The 21080-nt window shown below is 35.6% G+C and overlaps 9 protein-coding genes across 9 annotated transcripts; 4 read left to right on the top strand and 5 right to left on the bottom strand. All coding sequences in view use genetic code 12, as the record gives it.

Moving 5' to 3' along the window:
* Positions 1–1464: 1464 nt before the first annotated feature.
* On the top strand, positions 1465–2841 carry KRE9 (Kre9p; the record flags this gene model as incomplete). Its single annotated transcript, XM_007373044.1, has 1 exon — positions 1465–2841. The coding sequence occupies one exon, from the start codon at positions 1576–1578 to the stop codon at positions 2386–2388; it is 813 nt and encodes a 270-aa protein (XP_007373106.1).
* A 452-nt stretch (positions 2842–3293) lies between these two features.
* On the top strand, positions 3294–6811 carry VAC8 (protein anchor; the record flags this gene model as incomplete). The annotated part of the gene is made up of 1 exon (XM_007373042.1): positions 3294–6811. A coding segment is annotated over one exon (1291 nt), but the record flags the coding sequence as incomplete, so codon positions are not given.
* SPAPADRAFT_130812 (uncharacterized protein) lies at positions 5531–6799 on the bottom strand (the record flags this gene model as incomplete). The annotated part of the gene is made up of 1 exon (XM_007373043.1): positions 5531–6799. A coding segment is annotated over one exon (1269 nt), but the record flags the coding sequence as incomplete, so codon positions are not given.
* Positions 6812–6873: 62 nt separating the features above from the next.
* On the bottom strand, positions 6874–7919 carry SPAPADRAFT_58896 (Mrp/NBP35 family ATP-binding protein; the record flags this gene model as incomplete). Its single annotated transcript, XM_007373041.1, has 1 exon — positions 6874–7919. One exon carries the CDS (start codon positions 7879–7881, stop codon positions 6892–6894), a length of 990 nt encoding a protein of 329 aa, XP_007373103.1.
* A 270-nt stretch (positions 7920–8189) lies between these two features.
* On the bottom strand, positions 8190–12068 carry SPAPADRAFT_53861 (nucleocytoplasmic transporter; the record flags this gene model as incomplete). Its single annotated transcript, XM_007373040.1, has 3 exons — positions 8190–10813; positions 10844–11536; positions 11822–12068. The coding sequence occupies 3 exons, from the start codon at positions 12066–12068 to the stop codon at positions 8190–8192; spliced, it is 3564 nt and encodes a 1187-aa protein (XP_007373102.1).
* A 200-nt stretch (positions 12069–12268) lies between these two features.
* Positions 12269–13988, bottom strand: EDC3 (Edc3p; the record flags this gene model as incomplete). The annotated part of the gene is made up of 1 exon (XM_007373039.1): positions 12269–13988. One exon carries the CDS (start codon positions 13877–13879, stop codon positions 12305–12307), a length of 1575 nt encoding a protein of 524 aa, XP_007373101.1.
* A 70-nt stretch (positions 13989–14058) lies between these two features.
* Positions 14059–16610, bottom strand: SPAPADRAFT_58893 (anaphase promoting complex subunit 5; the record flags this gene model as incomplete). The annotated part of the gene is made up of 1 exon (XM_007373037.1): positions 14059–16610. The coding sequence occupies one exon, from the start codon at positions 16547–16549 to the stop codon at positions 14855–14857; it is 1695 nt and encodes a 564-aa protein (XP_007373099.1).
* Positions 14112–14765, top strand: SPAPADRAFT_130659 (CDP-diacylglycerol--inositol 3-phosphatidyltransferase; the record flags this gene model as incomplete). Its single annotated transcript, XM_007373038.1, has 1 exon — positions 14112–14765. The coding sequence occupies one exon, from the start codon at positions 14112–14114 to the stop codon at positions 14763–14765; it is 654 nt and encodes a 217-aa protein (XP_007373100.1).
* Positions 16611–18879: 2269 nt separating the features above from the next.
* Positions 18880–20779, top strand: SPAPADRAFT_64774 (uncharacterized protein; the record flags this gene model as incomplete). The annotated part of the gene is made up of 1 exon (XM_007373036.1): positions 18880–20779. The coding sequence occupies one exon, from the start codon at positions 19075–19077 to the stop codon at positions 20698–20700; it is 1626 nt and encodes a 541-aa protein (XP_007373098.1).
* Positions 20780–21080: the final 301 nt, after the last annotated feature.

Here is a 21080-nt window from a genome sequence, read left to right as displayed (position 1 = left end):
TTAATCAAGGGGGGGGGTGTTCCCGATGTAATCAAGCCCAACCCCCTTCGCGGAGGGAAAAAATTTTAAAAATAAAACCTAGGGCGAATTCTTACAGACATACTCAGTAAAAAGATTCCGAAGAATCCTGTAAAATGTATTAAACCTTCCATTGAATTGTTATTTCAATGTTTTAGTTGACTATCCATCAATTGCTTTTGGTAATTAATTCTTTTGTTTGCTTTGAGTACCTGCTAGACAAACCCACCAGCTTCAGAAAACAGAATAATAAGCTTGCAGTGCTAGAAGTTTTTGCACTGTCAATAGGTGTTGCGAAGTTCAGATTTGTGACAACATTGGTGAATAAATGGTGAATTCGTAAACAGATCGAATTACATGATGAGTTGGAGTGTTATAAGACAGATTACAATGTTATCTTTTCATGGGGAACATCAATTTTGCGGTCTATGCAATTTGCCGTACCAGCCAAAAAAAAAAATAAAATAGTGTTGACCCAGCACCAAGAAAAATCAATTCAATTCTCTACAAACCCTAATTGATAAAAAATATGAAATTACAATCTGAAGCATCCCCAACCACTGAAATTTTGCCTACTATCAACCGAGAATGTATTAGTATTAGGTAGGAAAAATGTTTTTAAAAAAATAAAGGGGCGAGCTGGGAATTGAACCCAGGGCCTCTCGCATGCTTGTAGTAAATCAGTCAAGTTTAAACTTGACCGTCGCCCAATGCGAGAATCATACCACTAGACCACACGCCCAATTTTTTTCTCCAAGAAATTTAAATTGTCATTTTACGGTCAAAAATTTGGATTTTTTATTATGCAGATATTATGTATATTGACAATATAATGGTACATTAGTGTGTATAATAGTATAATAAACTTGTTGAAGTTGATTCTATTTTCAATTATTAATCTGAAGGTACTCTTTTAGGAGAGAATTTAGTTGAACAATTTTATTGAAAAACTGCAAAAAAATCAGAAAAATATCAATAACCAAAGACTAATACTCATCTGTTATTAGAAACCTTCTTCGTGCATTAAGGCAGCCAATAACAAAATATACAAAAAATCAGCTTATAATAACTTAGAAACTCGTTATTAGTTCTCAAATGCAATTTAGTCTTGTATTAAACTAACCCCCATTAAAAACACGAGAGATTAAACCAAATTTTTTTTTTACCATTTCTGTTGAAAAGAGAAATAACATCCAAAACTCTCAAATTTATTTAACACTTTTCAAATAGTCTAACTCATAGGAGAGTCATTGGACGAATTAACCAACCTATGCACTTTTCAATTCAAGTTAGAATGTGTTGCAAAATTGCAAACAATTGCGTCACATGACCACAAAATTTTATCTGCAGGATTTAATTTCAACTCCTTAATGAAAACGCCAAAAAGAAAAATAGCAATAGAAAGGAAAGGAAAGGAAAAAAAATGTGGTCAAATCTATTTACACTATCAAAAGGGACACGCCCCATCACTATACATTCATACCTTGTTACTAATTGCTTATTGTTCATAAAAGAGAGCCCGTTTTATAGACATATTCCAACACATTATAATATACCATGAAGTTACAAATACTTACTATATTGGTGTCACTCCTTGCATACGTCATTGCTGATGTAGACATTAGTAAACCGAGTAAAGGAGACAAATTCAGTGGGTCTTCAGGTGCAGCATCAGTCGATATTGTATGGAAAGATGATGCCTCTGATCTGTCTGATCCTATGTCATTGAAAAACGTGAAAACCTATACTATTTCCTTGTGTACTGGTCCTGATGCTCGAGGTAGTATTCAATGTCTTCAACCACCTTTGATGCCAGCCACGGCCCTTACTAGTTTGAAAGCTACTGTTTCTATTAAGCAAGGACTTGTGCCTGATGGATATTACTACTTCCAAATCTATTCCATTTTTGCTAATGGTGGTGATACTATTCATTACTCTCCAAGATTCCAATTAACTGGTATGAGTGGTACCGCTGGTACTTTGGCCGTTACTATGACTGGAGCTGTTCCTGATCCTCAGGTTCAAGGTTTTGATGCTGCTGCCAACATTAACTCTGCATGGTTTACTATTCCATACACAAAACAAACTGGTAAGACCAGATATGCTCCTATGCAAACCCAACCAGGATCCAAAGTCACTGCTACTACATGGACCATGAGATTTCCGACCCTGTCAGTGAGTTATTACACCACCAAGGCCAAAAGTCCGGTTGTTTATTCAACCATTACTCCTGGGTGGGATTACACTGCTGAATCTGCGGTGAATTATGCTACCGTGGCACCATATCCTACTAATTGGTATCCAGCAAGTGAAAGAGTTAGTAAAGCTACTCTTAGTTCTGCTACCAAGAAAAAGAGATGGTTAGATTAAAAAGGTAGAGTGTTTATGTATTTTTAGTATTTTTTTTTCTTTATCAAATAAACGGTGTTTTCAATAGTGATTTTGTGGCATGGCAACTTAGCCAATGTGTAATTGTCAGTAATAAATAAAAATAACAATAACAATAACAATAATAATAATACAGGATCTCGTGTATTTGTTGCCGGTGCGTAGTACAGCTGTAATGTCAATATGCTGCCAGGCTTGGTAGTGGAGTCACTTTCATTTTCGGTTTAGACGCGTTTAAAACCTTTTGCAGTAAGATGCATTATAAATAAAGATTTAACGTTATTAAACTATATGATCGATGAGAACGACCTAGCTCAAGGCCAAGAACTATTCTCCTAACCAAGATGGGGGGGAAAAACTTTATATCAATTTGCATCCATTTGGAAAATACCAAGAAAATTGATGCAAATTTGACTGGGAAGAGACTTATTGCATGTTAGGATCTCCTTCTATTTTATAATTCGCTCGTCAAGACGTCATGTATGCGAAGTTAGTCTGAGTATTGTTGTCAATAGTAAGATCTGTTATCTTTTAATTTAGTGAGATTACCGAAATGACAGTTCTATAAATAGAAACAGCGACACTTTTCTCAATATATATATATATATATATATATATATATATATATCGTTACAATATATAAAATAGTTATGCGATTGAATAGATAAGATATGTAGCATATATTTATATTACAAGTAGAAATATTTTCATTTATATTCAATTAAAACCTACCGATACAGCCCTGCGATGGGTGGGCCATGAATTTATCTCAACTCGGCAAAATTAATTTTTTCTAATCGTTCCATTTTGGGATCGCTACGGCGGGCAACCAAACCAAAAAAAAAAAAAAAACTTGCTCCTCAATTCTCGTCTTTCTAAATTCTTCTACCTTGCAACGGACTGTCATTCAATTTAACCCCATCAAATAAATAAACCATCAAAGTTTATCATCTTTCAATCAACAAATCCCTTGTTCAATCCATTCAACCTTATTACAAACACACGACCTACAGTTCCAACCTTTGGTTTCTTTGATTAGTTTTTGTTACGTTCCATATTATCTTAAAACAAAACACAACCAGCAACCACCCTCCGTCAACTTTTATTACCTCATCACAATTAACTACCCAAAGTTTCCTTTCTGATTGATTTTTTTTAAAAAAAAACTTTATACCGGTCTGTTACGATATATTACCTGCTCAACATACTTCAGAACAAAGTGACGACAGGATAACAAGATACCACAGTACACACCACACCACACCAATCAATCAATCAAAATAGAATAAAAATATGGGAATCTGCTTTAGTTGTTTCCCTAATAGAAACGGTGACGGTAGTCATACCCAGCTCTTGTTGGCTGAAAACGAACGAGAAGCGATATCAGCATTATTACAATACTTGGAGAATAGATCCGACGTTGACTTCTTCACCAATGGTCCACTTCGTGCATTGAGTACTTTGGTATATTCAGAAAACATTGACTTGCAACGAAGTGCCGCATTAGCATTTGCTGAAATCACCGAGAAGGATGTACGTGAAGTCAATCGTGATGTGCTCGAGCCAATATTAATCTTGTTACAATCCACCGACTCTGAAGTCCAACGTGCTGCTTGTGGTGCATTGGGTAATTTGGCCGTCAATACCGAAAATAAGATCCTCATTGTGGAAATGGGCGGGTTAGAACCGTTGATTAGACAGATGATGTCGACCAATATCGAAGTTCAATGTAATGCCGTAGGGTGCATTACCAACTTGGCCACCCAAGATGACAATAAATCCAAGATCGCCAAGAGTGGCGCCTTGATTCCATTGACTAAATTAGCCAAGTCTAAAGATATAAGAGTTCAAAGAAACGCCACTGGTGCATTATTAAACATGACCCATCTGGGAGAAAATAGACAAGAATTGGTCAATGCCGGTGCTGTACCGGTCTTGGTATCGCTCTTATCCAATGATGATGCCGATGTTCAATATTATTGTACCACCGCGTTATCCAATATTGCTGTTGATGAAGTCAATCGTAAGAAATTAGCATCCACTGAACCTAAGTTAGTGGGTCAATTGGTTAACTTGATGGATAGCCCCTCACCCCGAGTTCAATGTCAGGCTACATTGGCATTACGGAATTTGGCATCTGATTCAGGCTATCAAGTTGAGATTGTTCGTAGTGGTGGATTACCTCATTTAGTGCAATTGTTGACTTGTAACCATCAACCATTAGTATTGGCTGCAGTCGCTTGTATTCGTAACATCTCCATCCATCCATTGAATGAAGCATTGATTATCGAAGCCGGCTTTTTGAAACCCCTTGTTGGATTATTGGATTACAATGAATCTGAAGAAATTCAATGTCATGCTGTATCTACCTTGCGTAACTTGGCTGCATCCAGTGAAAAGAATAGAACCGCTTTGTTGGCTGCTGGTGCAGTTGACAAGTGCAAAGAGTTGGTTTTGAAGGTCCCATTATCAGTGCAATCGGAAATCAGTGCCTGTTTTGCCATTTTGGCTTTGGCTGACGATTTGAAACCTAAATTATACGAGAGTCACATTATCGATGTCCTTATCCCATTGACCTTTAGCGATAATGGTGAAGTATGTGGTAATTCTGCCGCAGCATTAGCCAACTTGTGTTCGAGAGTCAGTACTGAGCATAAACTGTATATTTTGAATAATTGGAGAAGTCCAGATGAAGGTATCTACGGATTCTTGATTAGATTCTTATCCAGTGGCAGCGCAACATTTGAGCATATTGCCTTGTGGACTATTTTACAATTATTGGAATCAAATAATACAGAAATAAATGCCTTGATTAAAGAAAATGAGACCATCTTGAATGGAATCAAGAATTTAAGTGCTGCCCAACAACAAGTACAACTGTCACAGATTAACGGTGAAGACCAATTTGATGATCCTAAAGTAGAATTGTTTAATTTAACCCAACAAATCTTGCAAATTTTAGGATAGCCACTATGCTAGAATTGGAGGGATAGAGAAGGTGTGTATAATATAATGTGGATTTCTTTTTTTTATTTATATAAGTGTTCTATTTTTTAAAAAAAGAAGCAATCATAATTGATAATATTACATTTGCATACTCTCTACTTAACTAAATGTATTAAGCTCAACTAGGAATCAACTCCTTCTCCTTCTCCTTTAATGGAGCCTTTTCCTGTTCAATTTCAGGCTTATTAATGTTCAATTTACCCAACTTGTTTAGCAATTCTTGTTCCTTGACCTGTTCCTCTTCATTCTCTCTTATCATAGCCTCCAACTCTTCTTCAACTTCAACTTGCTCGGTATCAAACAAAGCATCACCAATCTCATCAACCTTCTTTATCTCGTCTTCAATATCCAATTTAATGGCATCCACATCATCTATATTCACCTTTGAATTCAAATTGCGCAACACTTTAGAACTAGTAATTAACTGACTGTATATCTCATGATTCAATTGTGAATCATTGATCTTGGCAAGAATGGTAGACAATTCATTGAATGAGCTAATTGACGTGTTTAACGACTTGTTCAAGATTTGCTTTTGCGTTAACAAGTGACGAACATGTTGTTTGTTGGATAGTGATTGTTTGGCCTGACTAGTTAGTTGGTCCACACGATTGGAAAGCTCACTATTCCTATTTGATAAGTGAAACAAGGTAGTTTTGATATTGATTATTCCTATATCGTCTTCAGTTATTCCTGACTGACCAAACTTGATGTAGGTTATGTTGTCAATTACTTTGATTTGACATGCAGATATATCTCGCGACCAATACTTCAACACCATATCAAAATCTACACTATTGATCTTATGAGATGTATTTAATTGGTTGAACAATGTGGCATTGCTGTATAATCCATCGGAATATACACCAGTGGTGGTAGATATAGTAGACAATAATCGATTTCCTAATTGTACCAATAAATCCCATGCTATGTATCGTTCATCTTTCAAATCACCATTGGATAATGCGGCAGAAAATCGCCGTATGATACCTATTGAATCCAACCCCCAATGCACCCAACCCCTGACTGAGAAGATACCCGGTTTGCGCACATATGAAGTAGTTGCTGCCATGTACTCAGAATAAGGTACAAACACCCCCTTAGCTATCAACTCGTCGACAACGATCCCAAGGCATTTAGGTACACCATATGGAGGTAAGCTCAAACTAACAGCCAAGCTATGATTTTGGGAATTAACGGAAACTGCTGAATCAAATTGGTTCTGTGTGAGAAGTTTCACAAGAAGGATGTGCCACGCATGGATATTAGCGTCATACCCTTCTGGATTCAACTCTTTGTGTGCACGGAAATTAGAATAGAGAGAGGATAGACGAGACGGTTTGAATTCTGGCGTTGATCTAATGATATCCTCTATTGTCATCGTTTGTGGCTGGATCAGCTTTACACAAGAATGTACAAAAAAGTTGGCGCGCCGATAATCTTTTAAATAATGCAAAATTAAAAATTAAACTATAAATACTATTCCAATGTCAACTTAGTCATATCTAATTCAACTTGATCTCTCAATGCATCAACAACATCTAATATGGCAGTGGTTGCAGGCGAATCAGGATACTCGTCAAAAAAACACCTTCCATGATCACAACATGCTCCAATTCGTGGATCTAACGGTACACTACCAAGAAACTTAAGGTTTAAATCCTTACATAATTGTTCTCCACCACCAGTAGTAGGTTTAAATATCTGAGATTGTCCTTTACAGTTTGGACACACAAATCCTGACATGTTCTCTACCAATCCCAAGATCTTTATTCCTGCTTTTCTACAAAAGTCAATCTCTTTTCGTACATCTAATAATGCAACTTCTTGAGGAGTAGTGACAATCAAGGCTCCATCGACTCCAACCTCCTTCATATATGTGGTCACTGCCAAATGCTCATCTGAAGTACCCGGAGGAGTATCCACCACCAAGTAATCCAAATGCTCACCCCAATTCACATCTTTTAAAAACTGTTTAATCAATCCATTCTTCTTAGCTCCTCGCCAGATAATCGCGGAGTCCGGATCGGGTAACATAAACCCAATGCTCATCAACCCCAAATTATCAGCCACATAAACCGGACTCCATCCTGAATTCGACTGATGCACTCCTTCACCTTCAGCTCCCAACATTCGAGGCAAGCTAGGTCCACAAATATCCAAATCCATGGCACCCACTTCAAGCGAATCATCAGCAGCAAGCGCCCAACTAAGCATCGATGTGAACGTAGACTTCCCTACTCCTCCCTTACCACTGAGGACAAGTATCTTGTGGTCGATCTGTGAAAGACGGGCATTGATCAAGGGAAGGTCAGGATCGGGTCCTTTGACAGTATTGGAGCTGCAGATTTCTTGATTGGGACATCCTTGACATGCATCTTCTTTTCCGGCAAGGTCTGATTCTGGGCCAGGACAGTGTTCTGGTTCAGGTGCATTTAATTCCTGTGTAGGCTCTATACTAGGTGACATCTATGGTATCTATATATCTTGTTCTGTAATGTGTGTGCCAACTACGCAAATGTAGTCAATTACTAATTGCTAATTTCTTTTTCTTTGTAACCTGATAGTACATGCAGGAATAAATATTTATGACCCATCACACGACCTTTTTTTTTTTTTTTTTTTTTGCAATCACTAGTTTGGTTGTATTGATTAGATTCTGTCAAACTAACTATAGCATCACTTGTTAGTATAATCGCAGCTACATTGGGGGTTAAACTCACCCTCTCACTATACGCTACTTTTAATTTATTACAATCATGCTATATGCTCTAAACTTATTGTATAGATAACCGAAGTTTAAAATACTCAAGATCAACAGTATCCAAATATAACTTAACCACTTCGTCCTTCTTATCGGCAAACTCGCTTTCAATAATGTAATCCCCGACACTCTTTGAAATGATATTTAATGCAACTTTTTGAGTAAAGGATTCTGGTGAATGTTTAACCAAGGGAATATTAGTCAACAAAAAGTCAATAATACTAGCATCAACATTATTCTTTTGTTTCAAGAATTTGAAATAGGCAACATATATTCCTGCACCCACGTTCCAATCAGGTATGATCAACCCATGTCTAGGGAATGGAGTTATCAATCGTTCGAAATGATCAATATCATCACCATTATTAGAAATAACCGTAGATGGACCCAATTCGGAAATGATGGTGGAATGTGCCATCTCCCATAATGCAACAGTTTCCAAGGCTTCAACTTCTCCCCAGAAATCTCCAGCGGCACGTTTCTCAATAGATATAGCTTCATATATAACTGTTTTTGGAACTTTTAATACATCCATTAGGTAACCTTGATCACATTTCAACAGACTAATATTGGCGATAATTAATTCACGAATCAATTCTTGTGATTCAGCGTCATTGGATAAATGAGAGTATACAAAGATGGCATCCTTCCATAACTTAACTGACGCCAAGTAATCACCAAATGACTTGGTAACATCATCAAACGATGCACTCCCAGCTAAAACTTTACAGAAATACCACTTCAACTTCTTGTTTAAACTAGTGTTGGAAATACTAGCCACGTCTAGAGGTAATATGAATGCCAATTTTAAAACATCAACAACAGGTAACCCTTCAGGAACTCTATCCTTAAATTCAAACACCAATTCAGTCAAACTTGTACCACCATAGAACAAATGTAATGCCAAAGCTATATTCCAAGGCAACCCAGCAGCCAAGCTGTCAATTTCTCCACTCAATATAGTATAAATCTTCACAAGAGCCTTAGGTACATTCATGCCGTTTTCCAACCATTGTTTCAATTGCTGAGCTGCAATTTGCTTGACAACTTCATCATTGGAATCAGCCAAGTTTAAAATAACCGATAAATGTCCATTATTAGTATCTATAGCTGCCTCGATTGCTTTCATCAAGTCACCGGAACATAAATAAATAAAAACACTTTCTAAGGGGTCAGACTTGTGAGTCAGAAGTAAGTTATTAATCGCTGATTTGTTATAGTTTTTCAACCATTCTCCAAATAAGTTTCGTCTAGTTCTTTCAGTGATGGCTTCAATAAGTGTAGTGTTGGATTTCAGTGGTAATTGGTTAATTTCTCGATCAACTTCATCATTATCAAATAAGGCAGAGGCTAAAGTAATTACTTCCCTTTCAGAATCGGTCATGTCTGTAGTTATGAAACTCTTCATGGTAAGATCTCTAGTAAATATGACTTTAGGATAGGTGCTTTCTCTACTGACTATTTCTGATTGGGATAACACTCTAGAAACCACCTCGGAAATATTATTTGCATAAATATCATCTTGTTCTTCATCATCAACTTCAATTTCATCAGAGATAGTCTCCAATTTTTGTTTTTCAATAATCAGATTATTAAAATCGGAAAACAACAATCCATCAACTTTTTCCAACGTCAACTTTTGAGATGGTTTCACAATACTGTTATATGGAGCCAAGGCAGAATTTAAATCATTAGCCAACTCCAATTGAATCAACCAGTCATCGGAAGTAGGTAAATTGGGTCTAGTTTGAATGCTGTCAAATACTGCATCATCGTCAATTTCCGGCTCATAAACTTTTTCATCCACAATCTCAGCAATGTCTACATCAGAAGGAAGCATTTGTACTTCATAAGGGTTTCTCTCTTCTTCATACTCCTCACTCTTGAGCTTGTTCAATTGTTCAAGAATTTCATTAGATACTAATTCACGCTTAAGGTTTAATGGATCAGGGGTTGAAGTGTATTCATATTCCCAACTTCCAGGAAATACTTTGACTTGATCATAAAGCGCCTTCTTGGTAACTTCTTTCTTAATACTTTCATCACCATATACTTTGGAATATTCAAGATAAGATTGATGTTCTTGCTCATCTTGCTTCCGTTTCATTTCCATCAATTCAGGACCATCTTCTTCTTCAACCAATCCCCAAACACTAAAGTGGTTTACTTTAAACACCCAAGTATGAGTGATTGGATCATAGGTGATGAATTCTTGTCCAACTTGATTCTTCAAGAATGCGATATGTTCAGCTAGGGATCTTCCCTTGGTAGGTACCATACCTTCAAGTGTGATCATAGCAGGAACGTTTAATCCTTGTCCAATTGGTGGCTTTGCTGGATAGTTCTTGTATGCAAGAATATGTCTCTTCGTGATTTGAATTACATTATCGAAAAGTTCCTTGTCTAATGAATGTCCATGATCTTTAGCATCAAGCATGATGGTAGAAAGATCAACCGGTCTAGAGTATGTGATTTGCCCATAACCTATTCTTCCAATTATGAAATTATCCACAGAAGACAATTCTTCCAATGACATCTGTGAGAGTTCAAAAATAGTAGGTGAACACCAGTATCCGTCATGCATGGTTGTAGCTTTATCTTTCTCTTCCTGAGTTTCTTCTTGTGGAGTAAATGTATCTTGTTTCTTTGATGAGATATCATGGTTACCTTCAATAATATTAGCACCAGTTGCACGATCTTTGTTGACCTTGTATGCGTATCTTGAATCAAGAGACTTTCTAGTATCGACAACTTCATCATCGTCATCACTGTCACTCAAGTATTTTTCAGTCAATAATTTATCAGCAGTAACCACGTTATTCTCCACCTTTCTTCTCTTGGCGTTAAACACCTTATTCACATCAATCAAATGATATTTTACTGGTTTGGACTTAATGACTAATCGTTTCATACTTCCAACTCTTCTAGCATCAACTTGTCTATACAGTTTAACTGCATTTTTAGTAGAGATAGCTGGTGTTTGAATAGGCAACACCGGTTTCTTTAGCAAATCATCAGATTGACTAAACAATCCTTTCACATTGTTATCATTAGTTTTAGATACCCCACGAATGAATCTGAACGTTTGTCCTAATTTAGCCAAGAGTGACGATTTTGGTTTATGCGCCTCTGGTTTTTCCAAATATGAAAATCTTCTCTTTCTTTCAGGCATATCCTTAGCTTGATGTTGGGCAGGAGAGAAGATTTGTGTAATGATTGATTCAGGCATGGTATCATTGGACGCTTGTAGATTTGTGAGGAGTTGATTGTAGCTGTATGGATTTGAGTTTTGTACTGTAAGCAAGGAGGATTGTTGTTGCGGCTGTTGTTGAAAGAGGGGATTTCCTTGGTTTTGCTGTCCTGAAAATAATCCTCCACTTGGTTGTTGTTGTTGAGATTGACCAAACAATGACGTAGTTTGGTTAGATGAATTTCCAAAGAGGGAACTAGCTGGTTTCGCAGTGTTGCCAAAAAGTGAAGTTGCTGGTTGTGCAGGTTGGGTTGTTTGACTAGTATTTCCAAACAATCCGCCAGTGGCTGTTGGTGCAGTAGAAGTATTACTATTGCCAAACAACCCTCCCGAAGTAGCAGGCGCGGCTGTAGCATTGCTATTGCCAAAAAGTCCACCTGTACTGGTTTGTGTACCACCAGTAGAAGAACTTCCAAAAAGTCCACCACCAGATGCAGGTCGTTTATTACTCAATAATCCACCAGAAGTTGATGTGTTGGCGGCAGTAGTACTATTTGCTGCACCTTGTCCAAATCCAGTTGATGAATTACCAAATAAACCTCCACCACCAGTAGACGAAGCTGATGCTGGTGGACCACTGAGTGATGCTCTTCTTCCAAATCCTGTGGATGCACCCCAATTATTATTACCAAACGTGGACATTGTATCAAATGGGGATTATTCCTCTATATATTGTCTATGCTTGGATAGGAAATGAAGAAGGAAATGTCAGATCAATTGTGAATGCAAACGTTAAGAGATGCAACCTGTTGTGTTTTGATTCAGTTCAAAAAAAAACGAATTTTTTTTGTTAGTGCTGAAACTTACACCGAGACCTACTGAAATTTACGCACATGATCTGCCAACTATAATTACATGTTTTTCATTAACTATTCAATCTATTTTGAAACTTCCATTTTAATAACCGATTGGGCATTGTCGTACCAAAACTTATCGAACTTTCTCAAGTTTGTCTTGGTGCTATAAACCTTGTTTGGAATACCAATATCTAACAAGTAATGTCCCACTTCTTCTACTTCCAATTGATTATTCTTGTATGCTAAAATCAAACCAGAAATTGGGAATCCCATGGATATACACCATTTACTCTTGACTACCAAAGTTTCATCACTAGGAATACCTGAACCTCCATCGATACCACTTGGGATTTCCATAGACATCAATCTTGAATGTTGATGGGGTTCATTGACCCAGTTGATCAATTGTCGTAACACTATTTGATCTTTTTGTTCGTAGTATATGTCTTCAAGATGATCATCATAACCTTGGAGCGCATCTATGATAAGTTCGACTGGCGTGTCTAATTGGTTTGTAATGATGTCTAACAATTCGTTGAAATTATTGACAACAAGTTTACCACCGTTAGATTCAAACAATCTAAGCTGCAAGTTAAGATGGTCGCGGTCTTCATCTTGTTCGTCTTGTTCTTGTGATGGCGAGTTGATCATGAATGCCAATACTCTTACACCATGGTTGGTTAAATGACGACCAGTAGCCAATGCACGACTACCACATCTACTACTACCAATAAGTAATAACACCAATGGTGGTAGATTATGATTCAATTTGTTTAATCTGGTTTCCCCACCAAGTATTTTATTTATGATCAATTGGCTTAGGTTAGTACCACAAATTTCAGCCATTATGTTTGCTGAGATGCCATATTCCACTGATAATCGTTCAATTTCTAACAATTGGACCGGGGTTGCCAATGGAAGCACCGTACCATTGCTTGAATTAACGAATTTCGATTGTGCTGCAACACCAGAAGTATGATCTTTACCAATGACAGGCGTGTTGGTATTTGTAGTTGAATGACTACCTATTAAATCCCAATTGTCACTTCTATTACGATCAAGAACCATTTCGTTATTGTCGTACTTTTCTTTCTTCTTTTGCTTATTAACATTCTCTAATTTATTATGGCCCACAAGTCTGTCATGAGGACGAACATGATCCATTTTTTGAAAATCCGCAAACACAGATTTCTTATCAAACATAGCTAAATTAGCTTCAAAATCAAAATCAGCCCCTGTGGCTTTAACATCATCAAGTTCATTGGAATCCCAATCTGGAGATTTGCCTCGAGGGGTGCTATTGACAGATACACTACCTCCAGCAGACACTGGGGGTTGGTGCTGTTGTTTATTTTTTTTCTTGAAATTTGGTGGTAATTGAACAACTTTTAAATCGAGAATATCGGTATTCTTAACCGAATAATTTGATAGAAGTTGATCAGGACTGATGGATTGGGATGCATTGTTTAAGATGATTTGCTGGGGATCAACATGAGTTATAATTCCAGTTGATTTTGTTCCATCCTTTAAAGTAAGATTGACTTTATAATTAAGAAATTCAGTCATATTATATACACGATTGATTTTCGCTAGCAGTGGATAAACAGAGTAGACAAGCTTGGATCCCAACTTTTTGTTGGCAACAACCAGTTTCATGATTTTTCGGTGAAGTTGTACCCCAACGCACGACCTTTGGAATTGTCGAAAACCTCGGTGGGGTGTCACGACATGAAAAACAATTTACGTCAGATCGAAAGTCACATGACAAACAATGGACGGGAAAAAAAAAAAAAAACTACAAAACCTTAACAATAATCAACAACCGAAAAATCTGTGAATTATATCCTCTCCTTTAGATTTCGTTCACGGTGTACTAGCTTACTTACCAATGTCACAATCCAAACAACTGGCCAAGGTGTTAACCATCAATGATATATTCCTTTTCATCCCTAATCTAATCGGGTACTCGAGAATACTCTTTGCCATCCTTTCCTTTATATCCATGTATTATCATGAACCTATAATTACGTCCATTTTTTACGGGATCTCCGGACTTCTTGATGCATTGGATGGATACGCAGCTAGAAAATACAACCAAGGTACAAGATTCGGGGCAGTGTTGGATATGGTTACTGACAGATGTGCTACCAGTTCGTTGATCATATATTTGAGTCAATTATATCCAAGCTTCATTATCATATGGCAATTATTGGTTAGTTTAGATTTGAGTTCTCATTACATGCACATGTATGCCATGTTAAGTGCGGGCTCCACATCCCACAAAAATGTCGATTCCAAACAAAGTAAATTGTTAAATTTATATTATACCAACAGAACCGTGTTGTTTATTGTTTGTCTTGTCAATGAATTGTTCTATGTTGCGGTTTATTTACATTACTATAACTTTTTCTGGTTAGGGACTTTAATGGTTTGGATCTGTTGCCCAATCTGGTTGTTTAAACAAGTGGCTAATGTCATCCAATTGAAGGCTGCTTCCTTAATTTTAGCCAGAATGGATTTGGATGATAGAAAGAAGAAGTAGATCTCCACATTAGAGCATTATCCCTTTTAGTATTTAACTACTAGTATAATATGTAAACTAGACCTAATACACACTGAACGCATCAATTATTAACCTATCAAAGTGTTGATTCTATCGAGGTTTTCCCTGGCATGTACCAATAACTCATGATCTTGGCTATATTTAGCTATTTCTATTTCAAACTCGGAGCAAGATCTCACATTAATTAAATCATTACAACTATTAAATCCTTTAATACTCTTGTTTAAGAATTTCAAGACATTATTAAACAATGCTTCTTGTTGGGTTTTCTTGTAATTGTTGAAATATGCATGTGCCAACCCAAAATAAGCCTGTGATGTTAAATGTTGACTGTTCAAACTGATTAGTGCCGGCATTATATTTTCAAATATGTCAAGCACATCTTGAAAATAGCCCAAATGATTCAAAATGTTTATAAATATAATTAACGCTTCCATTAAAAGATTGGCATATCCACATTTATGGCTTAATTGGATAGTTTGTATAATTAATGAAAATGATTTGATGTGGTTGTTTGATTTGTTGAATATAGCACACTTGAGTAGTTTAAGTCGTATCATAAGGTAAGTGTTCAGGCGATGTTGATGTTTTTCAATTAATTTCAAGGCGCGACTATAATTTTCCAAATATATTTCAATTTCAACTTGCAATTGAATAAATTCATGAATCAATTCAATATCTTGTAAATCATTATCCAACAATGTTACCACGATTTCCTTAGCTTGAACGAATTTCCCTTTAAAAAGATTGATTTTAATCAACATAATCAAACTTCTAATTTGAATTGAATTGAATAAGGAATAATCATGCTGTACGCTTTTCTTCAACTCTTGTAATTCATTATAACTAGATTCAATATCGCCTTGCAAAAATTTCAAGAAGTTCAATCGAATCTTAAGACTAATCAAATCATTGGAATTATTTGTAAATTCAATAGCAATATCATTATATACTTCACTCAAGATATTGTTTCCAATTCTATTCCATACAATCACCCCCATTTCCATGGTTTTAATAAATGACGTGATTTGAAATTCATCATAGATTGAAATATAAGTTGCTTTGGTCAAGTCATTCAAATACGTGCGAATACCCCCTCCATGATTTAATACTTGAAATGTTTTGAAATTATAACTTAAGGAATATAACGATAATGATACAGATTTAGTTTTTTTGATTAAAAACTCGAGCAATTGATTGGGGTTAGCCGTGTCTCCAACTAGTTCAGGTTTATCTTTAATATAATTGAATAGCCAGGATATAATATATGTCAAGGTAGAATTATCTTTATTCTCACGAGCTATAGAAATAGCTTCTTGAATTGAATTCACGGCTAACTCATGCTGATTATAGTATTGATGCAAATTGGCTTTCAAGATTAACGCAAAATGATAGAAATATTTGGAATTATTCGATACCATATAATCAAAGTATCTGTACAAAGATTCAAATGAAGAATTGTAGTCGTATACCTTTAATGATTCGAGATAGTTGATGTAGTAATAGGACGGAAGATTGGCAACTGTTGAAGATGTAAATATCCTATCAAGTAGTTCAGGTGGAGATATTCCCTTTGATTCCAATAACTCAATCTGCTTGTTTAGTATGAGTGAAAGATCGGACTCTGACGCTATTTCTTTAGTTGAATTAGACATGGAATCAATATTTGCTTCTGTTAATTGTTGATTTAGCCTGCTAAACAACTCACTATTATCTTCACTATCAAATGTGTCACCAATTGCTCCACCCATTGACAAATACATCTTTCTGGTACTCTCTCTATATCCAACAAACCCATTGAATAAAGTCAAACATTGATTGAACTTTAACAATCTAAATTCAGTGGTCACCTTGTATATAAAAGACCCTAAAATCAGCAGTTTCTGAAATTGCTTGAATCTTAGTGCTTTGTTGATATATACAGAATTATCTGTAATCACCAACGGTATTATGTTATCGTCAATAAATTCATGCAAGTCGTCTAAACTATGGATCTTCCAAATCAATTCGAGTAGCTCCAAGAGTAAATTCTGCGTGTCTTCTTGATTTACTCCATCTGAGTGACTAATACTAAGACATAAATCTTTCAAAGTGGGGAATATTATTGGTTCTTCTTTTGTGTTGTCATTATACAATAGCAAATCATTATTGAGTAATTGGATAAGTAAGGATAAACATTGTGAAGATATTGAAGGCGATGCTCTACTGTAAAGATGTAATACAAACAACAACCCTAGTTTATGAGGCGTTAAATCTTCTGTTATTAGTAGTTGCTGTTGATTCATGCTAAAGAAAGTTGGTTGTCAAAATCAAAACTGTAATTGTTTTGGTCATAAAAAAAAATAAGGGACGCAGCAAAGCTGAGTAAATTTGGTAGCACACATGAGAGAAGTAAAGGGCACAGTAATATGAGGAAAGAACTCCCGATCTTGGTTAAAGCTAGTTAATTACGATGCTAATCGATTTATTATCTTCCCTAGAAATCTTATGATGGTTTGGCCTAAGATCTAAGAACGTTATCGCAGGATCAGAAGTTTCCTCAACATGCCAATTAATTGAATCGTCAACAAACAAGTTAATATTGGGGCACGCTTTCTTCATAACTTTGAAAATTGACAAACTCTTTAGATTATGTCCAAACATTCTAACTTCATGGACCAATTTCAACTTCTTCATCTTAGTCAATTATGCAAATCTTTTGCGGTTATTAATAACAGTATATTTCAAATAGAGCGGTGTTTCGATCCCATAACCAATTTGCATCTTTATAAGCCCAGTATTGAGATAGATTGAATGAAACAACTTTCGATTACAAGCATGGAAAAGTCGACGATTCAATATTCTGATATGAGCAAGGTGGATTTGATTAAGATAAGAACAAATTTGATCTAAAATATCATCAGGCAACACGTCGAGGGTAATTGGTCCATCCTGATTGATATTTTATAGCTCACTCCCTAAGATCTTTAAGTTTGGCAACACATTGCTTGCATTGCTTTGACTCATTGGGTATTTATAGTAAAAGAATAAGAGCCGACTAGGTAATAGATCAGAATATGGATACAGCTGCTTTTTTTGTTGTTGTACAAAGGGATACTATTTCGCTAGCGCAAAATAACCTTGAATGATCAAAGCGTTGCAAATGCTTGTTTTATAAACAATAAACTATTTAGATAATGCGCGGGAATGCATTTTAATAAAATATAATCATGGCACCCAACTTTATTGGACTTTTAATATGATTTTTTTTAATGACCAAATTCACGAGTTTTCAATTAACCTGCTTCTTCTCTTCCTTCAATATCATTATCAGGATGATTGTCAGAAGATGATGGTACGACCGTGCTTGTAGTAAGAACAGCTATTGTAGATACTACTATCTTCTGAAGTTGAGATCTAAGTTCGACTGAAATCGTAAAATCATCAACATAAGATATATATATTTTTTATTGTTAGTATGGGTTACTGTTGTACTTTAGTTTGAACTCCACCACTTCTTTGCTTGGCTATGCGCAAATATCCGTAACTTAAACTTATTTCTTCTCTTTCAAATGGGTAATATTAAGGATGGCATGGTATTTAAAACTCAAATCCGATGCTCAATATCTATTTGGTAGCACACAAAGAAGTATTATCCAAGCCTGATTCTACCATCACCAGACAATGCCCAGAAATGTTTAAAAGCAGAATCAATTCTTAATTTAAGTACACAAGAGAATTGATCAAGAAATATAGCTAAACGATTGCAATCAAGTGTTGTTGAAAACTCATAGATAGCTTTTTACTTCCAATAAATAAACTTTATTGATTTATCCCGAGGTTCAAATTGCTATACCTATTCACTAATGTCGGTTGCTTGAACTTCATAAAATGGATAAATTGATACATTTAAATTAAAGTTTAAATAGAATACAATCCGGTAGTGTAGGGTTAATTCAAGTTTGATTTTGTTGACTCACTTTACTTTTGCTTACGGGTGTTATAATTTGACAACTTCATTCCATTCTTAATGCAGCATTGCTTTTGAAGAAGCATGTACAGTGTTTGAAATAGTCTTTTTAAATGACTTAAACGAGAAGATTATAAAAAATTAGTTTTGTTAATGCCGTGTCATACTACCTATTCAAAACTCTAAATTCATACAAACAAGACCCCTTATTATCAACTCAAAAAATGGAGGTATGACGAAGTTGCGCTAATGAGCACCATATTTAAATATAGATATATAAATAGCCCATAATGTTTTTCCATTCTAATTTCTTATCTGTTCTTATTCATTATATAAAAAATGTGGGTAATCTGGTTATTTTTATTCTTACAAACAGTTTTGGCTAGAATTATTACAACTGATGAGATTTATAAAAACCTTGGAAATGCTTCATTTTCTGACACATATTACATTACTGAGAAAGGCAGTTTGCAATTCATTGGAATGGAAAGTTTACTGATGAGTGGAAAATTCACGAATTATGGAACTTTTTGGGTAACTTCGGAAGAATCAACTGAACAATTGGTTATAAATATGAGAGATCGTGAAAATGTCTTTTTAAATGGTGGTGTATTTGAGATTCAGGCTGGTTACGATGTAGAAAGCCATATCCTAATTGAATATGAAGAATTTACCAATACCGGATTCATTGCTTTGAATAGGAAGGAAACTAGTCGTGATACATCTTTCACTATCTTAGGTCACCACAAGTGGGTAAATGAAGGGACAATTGTAACTTATAATCCAGGAGTGAAACAAGCCCAATATGAAATGGGACCATTTGATATGACAAACAATGGAATGGTTGAATTATTTAATCTGCATTACAGACAAGCTACAGGACAAATCTTTGGTGATGGTTGTGTATTTCTTGAAATAAGCTCTGTTGTAGAACTCAATGCGTTATATCCAGCGACAGATCAAACATTTGTGATGGGGGAAGATGCAACTATTTTGATTAAAGGTGCAGATAATTCTAATTTTTATAGAGTGATGAATTTTAGTAACGGAAAGCGAATTGGTATTGAAGGTAGTGTAATTGATATGAAGTATATTCATCGTGATGGCCTCTTGATATTAAAAAGTTCCGTTAGCATTCAAAATTTTATTATAGGATATGACTATAATTCGGAATTATTTAGGGTAACATTGGATGGATATGTCACTTATGATGGTGAAATGCCTGGGTACATGGATGGACATTGCAAAGATTTTCCATTTGATTATATTTGGCCCTCAAGCTCAGAAGGAGAAATCCCGGAAACTACCACGGAGTTGGAAGAAGTGACCCTGGAGACTGCTGACTTTGATACAAGTACTACCGAGGAAGAAGTTGATACCAGCACCCAGTTTGAATGGGAGACACTGGAAACTAGTACTGAAGCTAGCAGTGCTAGTGAAGAATCACTAGAACAAGAAAGCACTAGTATTACTGAAACACCAAGTCTGCAAATAACTGAGGATGAAACTGTTAGTAGTGGTGATACAACTGAAGTTAAATCTAATTCTGCTACCTATTCAGATGATGATGAACCAGAAACTTGGGTAACAGTTGTAACGTCGACAATTACAACAGTTTGTACTCTGTATACAACTGAAACTATCAACAAAGACGGCAAAACAAAAACACATGTTGTAATTATTACCACAAATACCAAGGGAGTATGGTATACTAAGACAGTTACTGTTGATTGTTCTGAAAGTGTTAAATCATCTCAAATTACCTTAGCCCCCAAGAATTCGGATGGTAATACAATGTTACTGGTTCTGAAGACCAGCAAACAAGAAGCAGCACCGCATACAAGACCTACACCACTATTATCAATTCAACAACTTTCTGATGAATATCCAAACAAAGCCAATTCGATTATATTCAGAATTCCACTTTTTATACTTGCAGTATTTGTGGTTGCTTTGGGAATTTGACGATGATTCTTTATTGTTTTATTGCTTTTTTCAAGAGATTCTAATATGATAATTTAATCTAATAGTTTTATATTTAAATATTATTAGGATTTCATTATAATTTGTATAGCTATCATAATTGACACTGAGAGAAACGTTCCATGTTAATGGTTTCCAGGTATTTTCTCTAAAGTTGGAAGTTTATTGAATATAATGGGGTCAATAGTAGAGTAGGACATCTGAGTCGAATGAAAATACTGATATATTGAAACTATTTACTGATTTTTCTTTAACAGATGTAATAATTGGTACTAGTAATCGTCCAAAGAAGTTGTTGTACAAATATAACGAATTCTACTTCCTTCTATAATGAATTCCATTATAGTGTACTTAACTAAAAG

This window comes from Spathaspora passalidarum (assembly GCF_000223485.1).
Source record: "Spathaspora passalidarum NRRL Y-27907 unplaced genomic scaffold SPAPAscaffold_1, whole genome shotgun sequence".
NCBI classification, from domain to species: domain Eukaryota; kingdom Fungi; phylum Ascomycota; class Pichiomycetes; order Serinales; family Debaryomycetaceae; genus Spathaspora; species Spathaspora passalidarum.
This window is presented reverse-complemented; position numbering and strand designations above follow the sequence as displayed.